At 47.4% G+C, this 21,317-nt stretch overlaps 1 protein-coding gene across 1 annotated transcript in view; it reads left to right on the top strand.

The window, feature by feature from the left end:
• Window positions 1-21,317, top strand: part of LOC146610801 (voltage-gated potassium channel subunit beta-2-like) — a 235,400-nt gene that overhangs the window by 198,589 nt on the left and 15,494 nt on the right. The window contains exons 13-14 of the mRNA XM_085343878.1: window positions 189-309; window positions 547-635. Of these exons, the coding sequence (XP_085200004.1) occupies window positions 189-309; window positions 547-635 (210 nt within the window). The remainder of the gene's footprint in view (window positions 1-188; window positions 310-546; window positions 636-21,317) is intronic.

The following is a 21,317-nucleotide window of genomic DNA, read 5'->3' as shown; positions in this document are numbered from 1 at the left end:
AAGCCACAACTCTACAGCTGCCAATGAATCAGAGTGATTCATCTCATCCCAAGAGGACTTCTTGGGTGAAATCTCTAAGAGAATGGCAGTGCTTAGTTTTTTATTTTTAGCTTATTCTTCTCTTTGTAATTTCGGTAAACTAGTTAACAATCAGATTTTCTTACAGTCTGTTTAACTATCTGTAACAGGGTTATCAATGGCTAAAAGACAAGATCCTAAACGAGGAGGGGCACCGCCAGCAGGTGAAGCTAAAGGAGTTGCAGGCAGTTGCTGAAAGAATAGACTGCACTCTTCCCCAACTGGCTATTGGTAAATGAATAACATTACTATATGTATAATAATACACTGGCTTCCCTACATTAAATATTGTTGTATGTTATATTCTCTGCAAATGACTGTAGAAGTAAAAGAAAAAATATAATAAACATAATACAAAACACATTTGTCCTGTGAAAATACAATGCAGTTTTCTAGAAAACATTGTATTTAACTTGATTTGATATCATTGACATTAACATTTTCTCTCTGTGCTGTAAACCCCCACAGCCTGGTGCCTTAGAAATGAAAGGGTAAATTCTGTCCTGTTGGGAGCTTCCAGAACTGACCAACTGATGGAGAATATCAGAGCAATACAGGTATAAATATCTATCAGTTAGTACACAGAACTATAATTGTTCTCAACATAAAATAATACCAAACATGTTCCATTCAGTGTTTGGAGTGCTTTACATAATTTCTGAGTATCCTCTGTGGCAGTGCCCCTGGTGTATTCACTGCTGTTGATAAACAAATTATCGGCAAACCATCCATCATTGTGTGTGAGAGAGTTTGTGTGTAATGAAAGTGGTTAAAGTTCATAGATCAGAGACCTGTATCATTTGCGTCTGTTATGAGGACTAAGACTAGAAAGGTTCTATAATGAAAACACTATTGTCACCATTTATCATTTGATTACTGTTGTATGGTAAATGATAAATAGCCTGTATTTGTATAGCGCTTTACTTAGTCCTTAAGGACCCCAAAGCGCTTTACACTACATTCAGTCATTCACCCATTCACACACACATTCACACACTGGTGATGGCAAGCTACACTGTAGCCACAGCTGCCCTAGGGAGCACTGACAGAGACGAGACTGCTGGGCACTGGAGTAAGTGAATCACCCCTATTTCGACAAATAAACTTAGGGTTATGCCGGTGTCACGTCGGCCATGACGTGGGGCAGCAGAGGGTTACGAAATCTGAAGAAAGTTAAACAAGTCATGAACAGAATAAAATTTTTGCAGTCTAACATTGTGTTTCTTCAGGAAACACATCTGATGCATAATGAGGACTTGAAAATTAAGAGGAGGTGGAGAGGCAAGATCTGGTCTGCATCGTTTAACTCTCAAGCGAGAGGGGTGCATAAATCCATACCACTCCAGGTCCGGCCGGGTTGAGTCAAACGATGATTTTAATGATCACACACGTGGGAGATGGACACCGTACGCAGACAGCATCAGATCTCAAAATGGTGGAGCATTGATCAAACTCTTATAGCCTCTAGTGGCCCCCACCTAATCATAAAAGCCTAAACATTCACATTCTTTCTCTCACACAGTGCCTAAGCTACGACCTTGGCTCCCTGTTTATCTGCTCCTGCTGAGATGGGGCAGAAAACTCCAGTATGTTCTGTTCTCTTCTAATCAGACAAATAAGGCGATGACTTTCTGCGAACAGTATTTCTTATGCAGTATAATGCATCATAAAACAATATCATTCATTCACAATCAATCAGCAGTCTAATGTAATGCAAATCAGTTTAACAAATGCAATAGTTATCACCTTCTTCTAATTCAGGAGAATAATGCAAACTAAAATTACATAATAATTCACAATCTTTAATTAAGGGTCTAACATGGCATAAAATAATATTATAATCCCACACTATACAGCGCTTTATGAAGGAATTGAACTTAATAGCTATCTGGAGGGAAGAAAATCCGGACTTTCTAAAGTTCTCATGTTATTCTGGTGCACACAAGTCCTATTCAAGAATTTACTTATTTTTGATATCTGCAGAGTTGGGACTAAAATCAAGGAATGCTCCAATGAGGCTATTCTAATCTCAGATCATGCTCCCAATTCATTGGTATATCAGGACTTGTGAAAGATGCTAGGATTTGGCGTTGCAAACAAAAATGGTTGGCGGACCCTGGTTTTGTCTTGCTTTTGGATGAACAAATTAGCCTCTATTTTGAAATGAATAAAACAGAAACTTTTGCAAGCATAAGATGGGAGGCTTTTAAGGCTTTTATTAGGGGCCAAATAATTAGATCCAATCCAATCCAAAAGGCAAAAAAGTTAGAGACAAACATAAAGGAATTAGACAATGAATACTATCACACAAGGTCCCCTGAAATACAGCAAAATGTATTGCTGCTTTGGGCCTAATGGAATGAACTCTCTGCCTCAAAAGCTGTGGCCAGTCTGCTGCAACTTAAACAGTTCTTCTACAATCAGGGTGAAAAACCTGGGAAGGTTCTTGCATGACGTCTCAAGCAGCTCCAGAGTGAAAGGGCTATTATCTCACTGCAAAAATGAGCTAGGAGAAATTATTGTGGATCCGGCAGGAGCCTTCAGGAAATATTATGAAGATCTTTACAGTTCAGAAATATCTAATGACCACTCAGAACTAAAAAAGTTTTTAGATAAGATAAATATACCCAATATACCAGAAGACCTTAGGGCTATTTTGGAGAAAGATATCACTGTCGAGGAATTATCTGCTGCAATCGATAGTATTGAATCGGGGAAAAACCCCGGACACGATGGCCTCCCAATTGAAATTTATAAAAAGTTTAAATATAAACTGTTGACTTCCAATTTTAGAAATGTTAACAGAATCCTTTCAAAAGGGCACCTTACCACAGTCCTTGAAAGGAGCACTAGTTAGTCTGCTCCCAAAGGCTGGTAAACCACACAATAAATGTGAAAACTGGAGACCCATCAGTCTGCTTAATGCAGATTTAAAAATACTTTGTAAAATCTTAGCCAAGAGAATCGAAGAAATACTACCTAAAATAATTGGGAGGGATCAGAACGGATTCATTAGGGGCAGACAAGGATTCCACAATGTCCGAAGGATTCTGAACATTCTTTATGACCAAAAGGGGGGCTCTTGACACTGCTTTACTGTCACTTGACACTGAAAAGGCATTCGACAGAGTGGAATGGCCTTTATTTGTTTGAGACTCTGGCGCGCTTTGGTCTGGGAGAGGATTTTTGTTATTGGGTAAGATTACTTTATAAGGAATCATATGCACAGATCCTGACTAACAATAATATCTCAAAAACCATAAAAATAAATCGAGGGTGTAGACAAGGGGACCCTTTGTCCCCACCGTTGTTCATTATTGATTGATTGATTGATTGATTGATCATATATTATGGCAATTGAGCCTTTGGCTATTGCAGCGAGATGATAGTATGATATTATTTCTGGTATAACAATAGGACAGACAGAATATCGCTTAGCCTTGTATGCTGATGATTTAATTATTTTTCTTAAAAATTTTAACAAATCTATCCCGGTGTCACGGTTCTGGGTCAGTTTCGACCCAGTATTTTGAGTTTTGATTGATTAGTTTATTTTTGAATGTTTGTTGTGGTTTTGGGCGTTATGAGTATTATTATTAGAATTCTATGTTTCTGTTTATTCATGTTTAAGGATTTGTTCTCGGTTGTATCTCACGTTTAGTTTAGTTCAGGTTCCATGTGTCATTCTGTCTGTCTGTCTCAGTGTCAGGTCTGCGTCTTGGTGCAGTGTTCTCTTTTCCTGTTTTATTGGGAAGGTCTGCGTCTCATGTGAGTGTGTTCAGTTTTACCTGTGTCTCGTCTTGTTGATTATTCCCAGCTGTGTCCACCACCTGTGTGTAATTCCCCTGTGTTTCTCTGTGTGTATTTAAGTCGTGTCCTCTGTCATTGTAGTTGCTGGTCCGTCTGTGTATTCCACCCTGCTTCATCTGTGTGTTTCCCTGCTGTCAACCGCCAGGTGTTTCTGCTCGCTTTCATTCATGTTCAGGTTCGTGTTCTGTAGTCAGTTTGTTCCCAGTCTAGTTTAGTCCTTGTTCGGTTCGCCTTTTGTCCATTTTTATTTTGTGTTTAATAAACCACCATCACACCTTTACAAGTGCCTGCGTTTGGATCCTCCTTTATTTTCCACACGGCTCATCTCACTCGCCGTGACAGTACGGACCAGCCAGATATGGATCCAGTGGCATTCACCCCACCCACGGAGCTTCGGGACCTCATAACGAACTCTGCTTCAAAATTAATCAACCTGTGGCTAGAGCATGAGGGAGAAGCATTTCTCTACCTTCTGGAAGCCAGGCTACAACAGCTTATTTCCGATTATCCCTGGCTATTGGACTCACTGCACCCTCTGGTACAAAACTTCATTCTCCACGAACTCCACCTTCACCCCCCCCCCGCCGCTACCGCTCGCCCGCTCGTTTCAGTGGAGCACGTGCCGTCCGAACTGCGTACCCGGCCCGTCGGAGCCGACTCCAAGGAGGAAGCGACATTCGCGTCACCGGCGCGGCACCCCACAGCCAGACTTCAGGATGTCAAAACAGCCGGCTGTGGTGGGTGAAACAGACACTCTTTCTGTTCCTTCTGACCCAGATACTAGGTCTATTTCTTCTGGAGCTATTTTTTGTGTCTCCTCTAAAAATAATAAGGATTTCTCTGTCTCACCCATGACCATTGCTCCTAAGACTGCCTTTGTTGAGCCGACTTTTCGTGTTAATTACTATGTTCACGCTGTTGTTCCCATGCCCGGAGTAGCTGAGCCTAGCACTACGAACATAGGGAATTTAAGTGTCAGGGAAGCTTTCTTGTCTCCGTCAGTTCCTTCAGGGAAAGCAATAAACCTTTCTGAAACTGGTTTTTCTGGCCGTATTGTCCCATCCTCACTTTCACCCCAGTCAGCAGCCCAGCTGCCCTCAGTTCAGTCAGCAGCCCAGCTGCCCTCAGTTCAGTCAGCAGCCCAGCTGCCCTCAGTTCAGTCAGACACTCCACAATTTATTACGCCTCCACTACAACCGTCTCCGCTACTGGTAGGTCAGTCTGTAGCCGCTTCGCTGCCTATAGCTCTGTTGCCACCAGTTCAACTGTCTGCCCACTCATTTACCCAGCCACCATCCTCACCACCTCATCCAAAGCAGGAAACACACTTCACCACAATATCTGCTGGTTCTCTTAAGCTGGCCATCTCAGAGACAGTTGCTCCCTCTAGGGCCTCCCCAGAGGCTGGGTGTCAGTCACCAGCCAACTCTGGACCCCTAGAGGTCAAGACGCCAGCACCAGCAGCTCACCAGGAGAACTCACCAGAACGGTCTCGGCTCTCAGCACCCCTGAGAGTTCAAGTGAATTCACCCGTCCGCCTCTGTCCTCTGCTGAGTGTATTGGGGAACACTTACAGCCCTCCGAGGACTGCATCCCACTGTTGCTGCCTGAGTCAAGCCACTGTGCTGCTCAGCCCCAGCCAGTGTCCACACTGCCAGAGGTCTCCGTACCTGCTGCTTCAGTGTCTGTCTCCACTGGAGGGCCCGAGGAGCCCGTCCAGTCTCAAGCCACATTAGCTGGGGGTTCAAGTGAACCCAGCCAGCGTCCTGCCTCATCGGCTGGAGGGCCTGAGGAGCCCGTCCAGCCTCAGGTCTCGTCGGCTGGGGGTTCGGGAGAACCCAGCCGGCCTCAAGTCTTGTTAGCTGGAGGTTCCGAGGAGCCCGTCCGGCCTCATGCCACGTCTGCTGGAGGGCCCGAGTCGCCCGTCCAGCTTCAAGCCACGTCTGCTGGAGGGCCTGAGCCGCCCGTCCAGCTTCAAGGCACGTCTGCTGGAGGGCCCGAGCCGCCCGTCCAGCCTCAAATGTCGTCTGCTGAAGGTCCCGAGTCGCCCGTCCAGCTTCAAGCCAAGTCAGCTGGTGGGTCCGAGGAGCCCATCCAGCATCACGCCTCGTCTGCTGGGGGTCCTGGAGGACCCAGCAAGCACATCCTCACATCTGCTGACGTTCCGGGGAAGTTTGTTCAGCCACCACCTGCTGAATCATCCCCTGTGACTTCTACACCGTTGCCTGCATCCACATCACCTCCTGCAGTATCACCACTGTCTGGTTCCGCAGCCGTCCCGCTGCCGTCAGGTTCCGCAGCCGTCCCGCTGCCGCCTGGTCCAGCCTCTGTGCCTTCATCCACGCCTGGTCCAGCCTCCGTGCCTTCGTCTGGTCCTGCCTCGTCTGGTCATGCCTCCGTGCCTTCATCTGGTCCTGCCTCGTCTGGTCCTGCGGTTGCCACACCGCCGTCAGAGCCAGCTCGACCTGTTCCGCTTCGCCTCTGCCGGCCGTTTTCCAGGCCTCTAAGTTGGCATCATAGCCTTCGGGGACAGCCTCCGGAAAGAGTTCATCGCCGCCGCTGGCATTGCGGCCGACCTCCGGACCTGCTTAGTGGCCGCCACTGCCTTCCGAGTGGTCGGCGTCCTGATTGGTTTTGCCTGCGCCGCCGCCGTTGCTGTGTGCCCGGCCGGCCCCCAGAACTGTCTTGGTCCTTGTGTTGTTGACCCCCGGGTCAACCCCCTGAACTTTTCTTGGACTCTTGTTGAGCTCTAGTTTGGTTTTGTTTTTGATCTGTTTTCCTGTGTTCGTGGACTGTTTTCTTGTGTTTTTGGACTGGTTTTGGACTCTTGTGCCCCTTGGTTTTGGTTGGCTCTGCTAGAATTGATTAAGGAGTTTAAGGAATTTCTGGTTACAAGATCAATATGTCTAAAACATCCATTATGTTAATAAACCAATTAGATAGAGAAAACCCAACCTCTGTTGTTACTCAATTTAGGTTGTTAATAGCTTTACCTATTTGGGCATCCAAATTCTTCCTTTGCTTAAGGATATCATAGAAATTAACTATAATTCAGTTATGCAAGATGTCTCAAAATCTCTGGATAGATGGACTGCTCTACCAATGTCATTAATGGGGAAATTAAATACTCTCAAAATGAATATACTCCCTGAACTGCTGTACTTATTTCAAAACTTGCCTCTGCCACCACCAAGCAATTTATTTTCTCAACTGAGGACACTCTTCATCAAGTTTTTATGGAAGAACAGACGCCCCAGGTTGTGCCTATCTCTATTGTATCTGCCTTACGACATCAAGTTAAGACTCACCTCAATGAAGTTAATTCACTCTCAGTATTCAGCCCGATATGGGGGAATGATCATTTCCCCCCAGGACAGGGTGAAGGGGGATTTAAAATATGGGCCGAAAGGGGGTTACAAAAAATAGTAAATCTTTACAACCCAGATAATAAACACTTACTGTCCTTTGATGAAATGGTTTTCAAGCATGACATAGCCTGCAGCCAGTTCTTTAGCTATTTACAGCTGAGAGACTTTATTAGAACACAGCAAAACCAGTCCTTGTCCATTCCTGGCCTATCAACCCTTGAAGAAATGATGGTGAAAGATTGCCAGGGAAGGGGCTTGATTTCTAAAATCTATAATAAACTGGTGGCCGCCTCTACAAAAACGTCCGTAAAGAAGCTTGAATCCTGGAGAGAAGACTTACTACCTTGAAGAGTGGGAGAGGGCTTGCGCCAGGGCACAATCACAAACAGTGAACACTTATTTAAATCTCTTGCAGTACAACTGGTTAATGACTCCAGTCAAACTTAATGCTTTCTACAGTACCATCCCGGATGTTTGTATAAAATGTGACGAGGAAAAGGGAACACTTCTCCATTGTTTGTGGCAGTGTGCTGAAATTAGGAAATTCTGGGAAGAAGTGAAACAATGCACTGAAGAAATTTTAGAAATAAAACTGCATTTAGAACCAAACGTTTTTTGCTGGGCATCAATCCATCTAACTGTAATACAACAAGGAAACATCGCTTATTTTTAGACATAGGGCTGCTGATGGCTAAGAGAGTGATTGCCATTACTTGGAAAGAGGTGGATAGACTGAGAAGAAGTAAATGGATTTCAGAGTTAACATCTACCCTGCCCTTAGAAAAGATCACCTACGCAATCAGGGGTAAGCAGCAATGCTTTGATAGCATCTGGGGCCCCTTCAAAAACTTCCTTGCTAATAAAAACTTGCCCCACTTGGTGGAAATTTTTGGGGACGATTCATAGGTGGCCCTCTGCAGTCCACTTGGGAATATGTTTATTGCTTGACATTGAACAACTACTTTCTAATTTACATTTGACATATACCTGTGAGGGTGCATAATTTGTGGGAGATGCACACAGTTGTTCCCCCGTTTTCCCTTTTTTTGTCCTTGTTTGTTTGTTTTGCTTTTGTGTGTTGTTTTTGTTGTTTTGTCGTTGCTGTTTTTTTCTCATCCTTTCCTATATGGTGTATATGTATAAAGGCAGTATGTCTATCTTGTAGTTTATGTAAGTTCAGCTACTTATTTTGTTACGCTTCATAGATGTGTACATTGCTATGTTCAAAATAAATAAAGACATTGTTGGAAAAAAAATGGTTGTGAAGATAGTGTCAGTGCCTTTGTCTATAGATTTCACATATTTCTGTGCCTTCATGGGTTTTTGTCATCTATACTTGTTTCTTCCCAGCCCTAACAACACACATCACATAGCTCTGTGATGTGTGGTGAGCGCAACCTCTCAGGATTGCATTACAGCTAGATGGACCCTAAGTCAGGCTCAGGGAGGAAAAGCCATCTGCCATGAGCAGTTGGGGGTGATGTGTGGAAGAGAGAAAAAGATTAACAATAACTAATGATTATGGTTGTGTATGAACACATAGTGAATGAAAAAAGTAAGTGAAGAATATTCAGTGCATAATGGGAAGCCTAAGCATAAGGGAGAGTTCATGTGATCCAGCCCTAACTATATGCTTTATCAAAAAGGAAAGCTTTAAGCCTAATCTTAAAAATATCTTTTTTACCGCAATGTTAATTAGGAGGTTCAATGCAAAGAAACAACCATCAATTAGTTGTGGTCTATCTCAAATCAAATCAAATCAAATCAAATCACTTTTATTGTCACATCACATGTGCAGGTACATTGGTACAGCACATGTGAGTGAAATTCTTGTGTGCGAGCTTCACAAGCAACAGAGTTGTGCAAAATACAATAATGTAAACAAGCAAAATACAAGAATGGCTACATCTGAAACTAATAAATATATGTACAATATATAATAGTATATGCATTTCTGGATGTGTATACTAAATATTTTTCTACGTGTGTGTGTGTGTGTGTGTGTGTGTGTGTGTGTGTGTGTACACATATTTTACAAATTAAATAGAGTAAACAATAAATAAAATATATAAAATAAAATATACAGAGTGAGACATGTGCAAAACAGTGGCGTTACTGTACAGTATCTCGGTTTATCTCTGAGGATGTTTTACCAGTCAGTGGTTGCTTGAGTACTTTTCTATGCTGTGGTGTGCTGGGGGAGCAGCACAGCAAAGAAGGACTCATCCAGGCTGGAGAAACTGATCAGGAAGGCTAGCTCTGTGGTCGGCATGAAGCTGGACACTCTGGTGACAGTGGCAGAGAAAAGGACACTAAAATAACTGCTGGACATTATGGACAATGCTGGGCATCCTCTGCACATGGCCATTAACAACCAGAAGAGTCTGTTCAGTGACAGGTTGCTTCTCCCCAAGACAAGAACTAACAGACTTAAAAACTCCTTTGTCCCACACGCCATCAAACTGTTTAACTCCTCTCTGGAGGAGGGAGGGGAAACAGGAGGACAAAGGAGGGGGGAACAACTAAGCTGTAGTGCCTCTTCACTTCACTGTGCAATACCTTTTGTGCAATACTTTTGTTAATAGTCAATGGTGCAATAGACCTCAATACTTGAAATGTGCAATTCACTTGTATTTTTATTTTTATTCCTATTTATTCTATTTATCGTATATTTTATTTATACTTGTCTCTGTATTTATGTGTGTGTGTGTGTGTGTGTGTGTGTGTGTGTGTGTGTGTGTGTGTGTGTGTGTGTATATAATATTCTGTAACTCTGTAACTTCTGTCGGTGCTGTGCTTTTGGAAACTGAATTTCCCAGAGGAACCCACCCGAGGGATTAATAAAGTTTTATCTTATCTTATCTTATCTTATCTTATCTCTTATCTTATCTCTTATCTTATTTGATAACTTAAGTGATAACTTAAAGGAAGGCACACATTGCTAAAATCTGAAAGAGAAAACAAGGTTGGACTGTAAGTCACTAACTTCAGAATAAAGGTTTAAACTCAGAAGAACAAATCAAACTCACCTCAGCTGCCACCCAATGTGGCAGTGAAAATAGTGAGCTGACGCTGAGTGCAGTCCTTATATAATGTGTGCCATGTAAGTTCAATTAAGGAACAAACTCCTGAGCCAATCAGTGATGAGAAAGTAAAATAGGAAACAAGGTAAGTCTGGTGAGGTGAGGGAGATTGAGGAAAAGGGTAAATAGAATAAGAATCTTTACAACAACATTGTTTCTAAGGTTTTTAGGACCAAGTACAATAACCTCAGTTTTATTAGAAATTAGAAGCAGGAAATCAAAGGTAATCCAGATCTCCAGGTTTTTATATTTAGGGTCCGTGCCCTGATAGCGTCGCGGTTTCGGCAACGTCCGGTAAGCTTTTACTGGCCCTTGAAAATCCAAGGGAGAAGGTGTAAGTCTCATGCCATACCGTACCCATATCCACAGCAGGCATGTTAGAACCAGGCAGAACAGGAAGTCAACAAGTCAGATGCATAACTTTGGGAAAAGGATTGCCTCTAAGGGCTGGTCAGTCGGGCTGGGGTGCGAAGCGTGGCTTGAGGAGCAGTCGCTCCATCGTACTCCTCTCTCAGCTGCCGGAAGCACGGTGAATGGCCCACCTGACGGAGCTCCATCTGTGTGCGCCTCGCACATCACACAGTGTGGGTTTTTGCAGGGCAGTGTCTGCCACCTTGACTCTCCTGGAAAGGTGCATCACTCACTCACGCTTTTTGTCTGGAGTACCAGGGGCGTGCCAGGGCCAAAACAGCAGTTGTTGTACCTATATTCACAAGGAGTCTGTAGACAGGGCGCGTGGCAAAGTTTTTCGATCGTGTGGTGGAGGGCAAGTGCAAGAGGGCAGGCTACTGAGGGACTAGAGCAGGGCATGATGTGCACGAGGGAGAGAACTGTGACGAGCACCGCTCCTTCCGCTCGAACCCTAGTCGCTCTCCTCTGCTCCCTCGTAGCACTGCTCTTTATTTTGGTTACATGAATTTGCATAAGTTTATTAACATGACATCTTACATAGGCATACATGTGAACAAAGAGTACCTTGTCTGTCTGTCGTGTGTGTGTGTGTGTGTGTGTGTGTGTGTGTGTGTGTGTGTGTGTGTGTGTGTGTGTGTGTGTAGGGTCAAGATGTGACCCTGTGAACGACTGCCCAAAGCTGGTACCAGGAGTCCAGCGGTCCACCTAAACAAAAGGCACTTATACTTAAGCAGGTACAGAGTAGGTGTCCTCCTATACCATAAATCAGTAAGAGAAGATACGACGCTCTCATGACCTTAAGATGTGTGTGTATGCCAAAGTGCTCTGAGAGGCACACAGAGTCTTTGCAGACTGCTAAGGATTAGACAACCTATCAATATGCAATCGATTATAAAACTCTAAGCATATATGAGTATATATTTCTAAGCATAAATGGTAATCCACAATATAAACCTAACAAGAACTTTGACTCCCCCATTGTTATCGATCGAGCTCACTAAAACAGAAACTCCGTAGCGCCGGCATCCAATACAGCCTGTATTCCATCCATCCATCTTCATCCGCTTTATCCGAGGCCGGGTCGCGGGGGCAGCAGCCTAAGCAAAGAGGCCCAGACCTCCCTCTCCCCAGCCACCTCCTCCAGCTTATCCGGGGGAATGCCAAGGCGTGCCCAGGCCAGCCGAGAGATATAATCTCTCCAGCGTGTCCTGGGTCTGCCCCGGGGCCTCCTCCTGGTGGGACATGCCTGGAACACCTCACCCAGGAGGCGCCTAGGGGGCATCCTTGTCAGCTGGCTCCTTCCGATGTGGAGCAGCAGCTGCTCTACTCTGAGCCCCTCCCGGATGGCCGAACTTCTCACCCTATCTCTAAGGGAGAGGCCAGCCACCCTTCGGAGGAAGCTCATTTCTGCCGCTTGTATCCGCGATCTCATTCTTTCGGTCACTACCCACAGCTCGTGGCCATAGGTGAGGGTAGGGACGTAGATCGACCGGTAAATTGAGAGCTTCGCTTTTACACTCAGCTCCCTCTTCACCACGACGGACCGATGCAGCGTCTGCATTACTGCAGCTGCAGCCCCAATCCGTCTGTCGATCTCCGGCTCCCTTCTCCCATCACTCGCGAACAAGACCCCGAGATACTTGAACTCCTCCACTTGGGGCAGGAACTCATCCCCGACCCGGAGTGGGCACTCCACCCTTTTCCGGATGAGAACCATGGCTTCAGATTTGGAGGTGCTGATCCTCATTCCCGCTGCTTCACACTCGGCTGCGAACCGTTCGAGTGCGAGCTGGAGGCCCTCACCGAATGAAGCCAACAGAACCACATCATCCGCAAAAATCAGAGATGAGATTCTGAGGCCACAAAAGCGAAAGCCCTCCGCCACTTGGCTGCGCCTAGAAATCCTGTCAATAAAAATTATGAACAGAACCGGAGACAAAGGGCAGCCCTGGCGGAGCCCATCACCCACCGGGAACAAGTCTGACTTATTGCCGGCGATGCGAACCAAGCTCTTGCAACGGTTGTATAGGGATCGAATGGCCCGTAGCAATGGGCCAGACACCCCATACTCCCGCAACACCTCCCACAGGACACTCCGAGGGACACGGTCGAATGCCTTCTCCAAGTCCACAAAACACATGTAGACTGGTTGGGCAAACTCCCATGCACCCTCAAGTATCCTCGAGAGGATAAAGAGCTGGTCCAGTGTTCCGCGACCAGGACGAAAACCGCATTGTTCCTCCTGTATCCGAGGTTCGACTAGCAGAAGAACTCTCCTTTCCAGCACCCTGGCATAGACTTTCCCAGGGAGGCTGAGGAGTGTGATCCCCCTGTAGTTGGAACACACCCTCCAGTCCCCCTTCTTAAAGATGGGGACCACCACCCCGGTCTGCCAGTCCATAGGTACTGCCCCTGATCTCCACGCAACATTGCAGAGGCGTGTCAACCAGGACAGCCCTACAACGTCCAGAGCCTTCAGGAACTCGGGGCGGACCTCATCAACACCAGGGGCTCTGCCACCAAGGAGTTGTTTAACTGCCTCAGTGACCTCGCCCCCGGAAATTGGTGGGTCATTCCCCTCATCCCCAGACTCTGCTTCCTCCTCGGAAGACGTGTCAGTGGGATTAAGGAGGTCCTCAAAGTATTCCTTCCACCGCCTGACAATTTTCTCAGTCGACGTCAGCAGCGCTCCGCCAGCACTATACACAGTGCAGGTAGAGCACCGCTTTCCCCTCCTGAGACGCCTGACGGTTTGCCAGAATCTCTTCGAGGCAGTCCGAAAGTCTTTTTCCATGGCCTCTCCGAACTCCTCCCACACCCGAGTTTTTGCTTCAGCCACTGCCCGAGCCGCATTCCGCTTGGCCTGTCGATACCTGTCGGCTGCCTCCGGAGTCGCACAGGCTAACCAAGCCCGATAGGACTCCTTCTTCAGCCTGGTGGCTCCCTTCACCTCTGGTGTCCACCATTTGGTTCGGGGATTACCACCACGGCAGGCACCAACCACCTTGCGGCCGCAGCTCAATGCAGCAGCTTCGGCAATGGAGACGCTGAACATGGTCCATTCGGACTCAATGTCCCCAGTCTCCCTCGGAATGCTGTTGAAGCTCTGCCGGAGGTGTGCGTTGAAGATCTCGTGGACTGGGGCCTCTGCTAGATGTTCCCAGCACACCCTCACTACGCGTTTAGGTGCACCAGGTCTGTCCAGCGTCCTCCCCGGCCACCTGATCCAACTCACCACCAGGTGGTGATCAGTTGACAGCCTGTATTGTCCAGCCAAACTGGTGATCACAGCAAACGGTTCCAGGTACACGTTCACCGACGCACAAGCGACGCACAAGAGCCCATTTTTTATGAAAGGGGAGGAGGGCGGGGAGAGGAGAGAAAAGAAAAGAGAAAAAATCCCATGGGTTGCAAATCTTTATCCACAAGTTAAGTAATGGTTATTGAGAAGTATAAAAACCCAGTAAATTTTGTCTCATGGAATTGTAAAGGGCTCAATGGTGCTGGTAAGCAGGGTAACATTCTAGTACAACTTAAAAACTGGGAACAGATATAGGGTACTTGCAGGAAACTCATTTGAGAAATCACCAGAAGTTGCGGGGCAGATGGATCAAGCAGGTGTTTCACTCTAACTTCACAGCTAAGAATAGAGGTGCAGCCATTATTATCAGAAAAGAGATCCCTTTTACAGCGCCAAAAGTGTTATCGGACCCTCGAGGACGTTATATCATAGTTACAGGGAAACTTTATAATAAGCAGGTTATACTAGCAAATATTTACGCCGCTAATGTTGATGATGCAGGCTTTATATAATCTTTTATATCCTCTTTACCTGATATGGTGGAGATTTTAAATTCATTTTGAATTTAAAACCAAAATGAGGCGTGGCCTGGCCGAGCAAAGTCTACGACAGCAGATCACTTGTAAACATTGGTGACAAGGTTGCACATTTAATCTTGGATATTTTAAACCCGAGCCGTCCTGGCCGCCAGACATACTACGCGGCATGAATAACGACAAAGGACGGGCCGCTCACCTGAGGCATAGAACAAAGAAGCAGACGGCAGCAGCTTAAACACCTGGTGCCATTTTGATGACCCTCTGGAGTGCCTTTCTGTGTGCTGTGATGCAGCTGGAGAACCACACACCAATGCAATATGTCAGCACACTTTCAATGGAGCAGCGGTAGATGGTCAGCAGCTCCTTCTTCAGGTCTATTTTTCTGAGGATTCTCAGAAAGTGGATAAGCTGTTGGGCCTTCTTTAAAACCGCAGAGATGTTAGAGCTCCATTGGAGGTCTGTGTCTAGGTGCACACCCAGAAACTTGAAACTGGAGACCCTTTCCACACACTCCCCGTTGATGCTGACAGGCTGCAGCTCAGACTTCCTTCTTCTGAAGTCAACTACCAGTTCTTTTGTTTTGGGGATATTGAGGTCCAGGTTGTTATCTACACACCAATCTGACAGCTTCTGAACTTCAGCTCTGTACACCGTCTCATCTCCCCTAGAGATGAGCCCCACCACGGTGGTATCATCTGCAAACTTGATGACTGCATTGTCTGGGTGGGTACTAACACAGTCATGTGTGTACAGAGTGTACAGTAGGGGACTCAGTACACAGCCTTGTGGAGAGCCGGTGTTAAGGCTGAGGGCCGGCTGAGGAAAGATGAGGCCCCACTCTAACTCTTTGTACACAGTCTGAGAGGAAGTCTCTGATCCAGCGGCAGGTGGTAGAAGGAAGTCCGATTTCCAGCAGTTTAACTATTAGTCAACAAAGAGCAGCCTGGCGTAACGGCGAGAGATGGTGGTGTGGAGCAATGGCATCTTCAGTTGATCTGTTAGCTCTGTATGCGAACTGGAGCGGGTCGAGTGTGGGTGGCAGGCAGGACATGATCTGACGTCGGACCAGTTTCTCGAAGCAATTCATTATAACAGGTGTTAGAGCAACTGGTCGGTAGTCGTTGAGGCTGCTAATGTTGGCAGTGGGACAATTGTGGCTTACTTTAGGCACGGCGGGATGCAGGACTGGGACAGTGAAGTGTTGAAGATTTTAGTGAAGACCCCAGCCAGCTGGTCTGCACACTCTTTTAGGACCCTTGCGGTTACCCCATCTGGTCCGGCGGCCTTCCTGGGGTTCACTGCCCTCAGTGTGCGCCTCACCTCATATTCCTGCACCATGAGGCTTGGGCTGCTGCTGCTGCTGTCCGATGTTTTTGCTGCTGCCGCCTCTGGTCCCTTCACCTCAACGCGTGTGAAGATGTGGTTCAGCTCCTCCTTATGCACCGCGTTACCCTCAGTCAGCGTGGTATTGCAAGGTTTGTAGTTGGTTAAGTGCTGAACTCCCTGCCATAACTGTTGTGAGTTGTTGCTGTAGTGGTCTTCGATTCTTTTCTTGTATGCTGCCTTGGCTTCTCTGATGCCTCTTTTCAACTCAGATCTGGCTGCACTGTAATGCATACCATCACCGGATCTAAAAGCGGTGTCACGTTGCCTCAGCAGGACCTGGACCTCTTTAGTCATCCAGGGTTTCTGGTTGGAATACACCCAGAGACGTTTGTCTACAGTGACAGAAGTTAATATATGAGAGCACTGATGTTGTGTGCTCTTCAAGGTCCTGATGTTCGAACACGCTCCAGTCGGTGTTTTCAAAACAGTCCTGCAGCTGATGTGATGCACCTTCTGGCCAGGTTTTCACAGTTTTTGTGACTGGTGGGCTCTTCTCCTAATGGGACTGTATGCAGGGATCAGCAGCACGGACATGTGGTCTGACAAATCTAGATGTGGTAGAGGGGTTGCTCTGTAGCCTTTTTGGATGTTGCTGTAGGCTTTATCCAGTGTGTGTTTCCCCCTCGTTGCACATTTAATATGCTGTTCAAATCTGGGGAATACTGACCTTAAATCAACATGGTTGAAGTCCCCAGCTATAATGTGCACTGCGTTTGGATGGGAATTCTGCTGATTGCTTATTGTCTTGTGCAGCTCCTCCATGGCCGAGTTAGCATTAGCATCGGGTTAGTGTCATGACGGTGGACCATGCGGCCTGCTAGCTCAATCCGGTTGTTCAGTCTGACGTCACTAGCCGTGTGTGGACCTAAACTCCGCTGCAGGTCCATATGTCAAACGATCACTATGGAATTACTGAGAGTTGAAAAACTGTCTAAAGTCTTTCATCTTTAATAAAATGATCAGCGTTCTGCTCTACCAGGTGTAACAATTGAGTTTAACATCCAGGCATCCATGAAAACGGAATTTATGACATTTAACGGAGTTAGAAGTTAGCAGGGAGTTAGCTCGCTAGCTTCTATCTAAATACAATATAGCATGTCCTGACTGCGGGGTTTTGGAAACAAATTAAAACGTACAGCTCTGTTATCACTTCCAACATAAATGAAGACAGAAAACTAAACAGCAGTGACATTTGTAGGGTTACTGAAGTTTGGGTAGCTGGGTATATAATGATGTGCTACGTGACCGCTAGCGACACAGCTATGTTAGCATAATATAAACAAGCTAACTTTTTTCCACTCGATAAAAGTTAACGTGAGGGTTCTTGGTGGTCAGGAACAAATGTAATCGCATGGCAGGATGCTGTAAAAGGCCCAAACTTCAGCCAGGAGAACAACTGAGAAAATCCATCCACAATATGAGGTTAGTCATTCATATACTGCTGCATGGGCTGGGCTGTAGTTACATCCTAAGGTTTTAAAAACTGAGCTAAATGATTAGCGGTAATAAAAGCCGAGGGAGGTCAACAGTGACCACTGACTGTTTTAGGAGCTTTTTGAGATTAAATAGAAGAAAGTACATAACATTAAACATGTTAACAACACAAAAGCCATATTAAACGCAGACTACTTTAGGCCCGGAAGTAGGATTCGTCACGTCATCACTTAACAATCGGATAGCCGAGTCCGGAATTGATGGCTGCAGCCAAGTCTCTGTGATTAATATTATATATATAATGCTGCTGTCCCTTACACACTCGTTGAATGCAATTTGTAATCTCAGTTCGGCGATTTTGTTGGTAATGGACCTGACGTTGGAGAGGAAAATCCTCGGAAGCGGTAGCTTAAATGGCTGTTTCTTTAGCCGTGCTAGTGGGCCCGCCCTGCAACCGTGCTTTGGCCTCCTTTGTTTACGTTTCCTCTTTGTCTTGCTGCTGGGAAGAACCAACCATGGAGACCCTGGAGCTCTTATTATGTCCTCCGGAATGCTGTGAAAGTGGTGGTAGTCCGACGTAATGCTCCTTGCACAGCGTAATCCCAAACTCAGAAGGTCCTGACGACTGTAGATGGACTCTACTCAATGTATAATAATAAAAAATACACCCATCCACACAGATACATGTAGAAGAAGTAAAAAACAAAACACCGAACATGAGGAGCAGTGAGCCGCTACGTCTGTGTGCGCCGCCATCTTCTCCTCCTCCATCCCAGACACCAAAGATCTGCTCCAGTTTGCCTACTGACCCAACAGATCCACAGAGGACACCATCGCTCACGTCCGGCACACCACCCTCAGCCACGTGGACACGAAACAGGGTAACTATGTGAGAATGCTGTTTGTTGATTACATTTCAGCATTTAACACAATAGTGCCCAGCAGACTGTTCACAAAGCTGATGGATCTAGGACTCAACACCCGTCTGTGTGCATGGGTGTTGGACTTCCTCACTGGCAGATCTCAGGAGGTGAGGGTGGGTAGATGCGCCTCTAACAGCATCACCATCAACACAGGAGCACCACAGGGATGTCCTCTCGCCACTGCTCTACTCCCTCTACACTTCAGACTGCTGACAACACAGTGGTGTTGGGTGCCATCTCCAACAATGATGAGACGGCCTACATGGATGAAGTAAATAGTAAATGGCCTGTATTTGTATCGCGCTTTACATAGGACTCCAAAGTGCTTTACACGTTCAGTCATCCACCCATCCACACACAAATTCACACACTAGTGATGGCATGCCAGATTTTTCTAGTGAAGAATCTGGCATCATGGTGCCATGATAACCATCTCCAGCTAAACGCTGGCAAGACCAAGGAGCTGGTGGTGGACTTCAGAAGGAGTCAGCACAGAGACTAGAAGCCCATTATCATCAATGGCGCTCCAGTGGAGAGGGTGCAGTCCTTCAAGTATCCGTCGGTGTCCACATCTCCTCAGACCTGACATGGTCTTCCCACATTCAGGTGCAGACCAAAAAGGCTAGGCAGCGCCTGTACCACCTACGACAACTGAGGAAGTTCAGGGTATCTCCAGAGATCCTCAGGACTTTCTATACAGGTGCTGTGGAGAGCATCCTCACACAGAACATCACGTCCTGGTTTGGGAGCAGCTGTGTTAAGGACTGTGGTGGGGCGTGGTCTGCGGGGCCGTGCGGACGCACCTGCACGGCATCCGCAATCACGCCCGCCGTGTTAAAACACGGGGACTCAGGGGTTGGTGGTGGTGTGGTGTGACGTGAATCAAATAAAGTTGGCTCTGAACGTCGCTCCGTGGTCCCGCCGTGCCTTATTCATGCCACATTGGTGCCGAAACCCAGGAGGCGGCATGGCGGGTACCTACCAGAGCCAGGAAAGGAAAGAGCTGGCCGAGAGGGTGGCCGAAATAGCGGCCACCCAGCGGAAGCAGGCGGCGGAGGTGCGTCGCCAACAGGAAGAACTGCGGAAGGAGAGCGAACGCCACCTGGGGAAGATGGCAGAGCTGGCAGCGCTGCTCTGGGCCTGGGCGCCACCCCCACAAGTGTGTCCCGAGGACAGTGAAGCGGTGGAGGAGCCGTGTGGGTCACCTCGGCAGCCGGAGGTGGTGGACGAGCCACGCGGGGGTCCGAGCCTGCCGGAGGAGGAGGAGCAGCCGGGTGAAGGGCTGCTCCTGCCGGGAGCGGTGGAGGAGCCGCTCCAATCGGAGGCCGAGGACGAGGCGGGCGAGGGTCTACACCTGCCGGAGGCAGAGGAGTCGCTCCACCCAGAGGTGGGCGAGGGGCTGTTCCTGCTGGGGGCGGAGGCGCAGTGCGCGGAGCCGCTCCAAACGGGAGTGGCGGAGGTGGTGGCGGAGCAGCTGTGCGGGGAGACGGAGGTCCCTGCTCCAGGGCAGCCTGTGCAGCCGGAGTTGGAGGCAGAGGAGCGGGACAGCCCCGCTAGGCCGGGGATCGGCGGGCTGGCTAGTCCAGCCTCGCTGCCACCAGTCGATTCTGCGCGCCTGACGTCTGCCCAGCCGCCTGTGTGCAGGAGCTCACGGCCATGCCTGTGGGGCCGTGTCCGCTTGCTACGCGGCCGACCTCCGGACCAGCTTCGCCGTTGCCGCTGGATGCGCGGGCGGCCACCAGAACGGACGCTTCCCCGTCGCTTGGTCAGGGGCTGGGGCGCCGATGTGTAGGGGCCGAGTCTCGCCCCAGTTCGCGGGGGGGGAGTAGGTTCGGCCAGATTGCTCCCCGGCCTCAATCGGGCGATGGGGGTATGTGGTGGGGCGTGGTCTGCGGGGCCGTGCGGACGCACCTGCACGGCATCCGCAATCACGCCCGCCATGTTAAAACACGGGGACTCAGGGGTTGGTGGTGGTGTGGTGTGACGTGAATCAAATAAAGTTGGCTCTGAATGTCGCTCCGTGGTCCCGCCGTGCCTTATTCATGCCACAAGGACCAAAAAAGCTCTTCAGAGGGTGATCCGTACAGCAGAACGTTGCTACAGGATTGCTCTCCCCCCGCTTCAGGACACCTTACACCAGGAGATGCCAGACTAGAGCAGCGCAGATACTGAAGGACCCGTCCCATCCTGGCAACAAACTGTTTGAACTTCTGCAATCCGGTAGAAGGTTCCGCATTATCCAGGCAAGGACAGAGAGACTCAAGAGGAACTTCTATCCCCAAGCCATCTGGGCCCTAAACCCCCCCCCCCCCCCCCCCCCCCCCCCATCTCCTACACACAAACACACACACGCCCTCTCACATCATCCATAAGTGACTGAGACAGGACTCTATTCTAGACACTCTAAACCCACCAGCACAATGTGCATTTCAAACTCCTTTAATTTTAAATATGTTCATATTGTCTATTTTGTAAAATGTTCAGATCGTCTATTCTTATTTAATTCGCTTAATGTACAGAATTCCCCTGCTTGCTGCATACAATGCTACTTCACCTAATGTATATAATATATAATGCTGTTCCTCCCCCCTCCCCTTTTTTTTTTGCACAAGTCGGGGAGCGTGTCAGGTTAGATTTCACTGTGTGTTATATTTGTATAACTATGCACGACTAAAAGAACTTGAACTTGAGCAAAGATTGGCATCTAGGTCAAAATCAAAATCTGCGAAAGTCATTCAGGAGTTTATGAAGTCATATAAAGTGATTTAGAGCTTTTTCCCCTTTTTCCCCTTTTTTCCCCTCGACTTTTTCTTAATAGATAATAGATTTCTTGCACAGACCCAAAGTTGGGACTATAAGGCAAAAGTTTTATCTGACCATAGTCCAGTATTGCTACAATTAGCAATAGGAGATAGAGCTAATATACCAAAATAGCGATTTATAAATGTTTTGTTGTCAGATAATATTTTGGTAAATGAAATAAA

The sequence above is a fragment of the Diplotaxodon limnothrissa genome, linkage group LG20, assembly GCF_057381915.1.
Source record: "Diplotaxodon limnothrissa isolate DT_005_m linkage group LG20, D_limnothrissa_male_GT1.1, whole genome shotgun sequence".
NCBI classification, from domain to species: domain Eukaryota; kingdom Metazoa; phylum Chordata; class Actinopteri; order Cichliformes; family Cichlidae; genus Diplotaxodon; species Diplotaxodon limnothrissa.
This window is presented reverse-complemented; position numbering and strand designations above follow the sequence as displayed.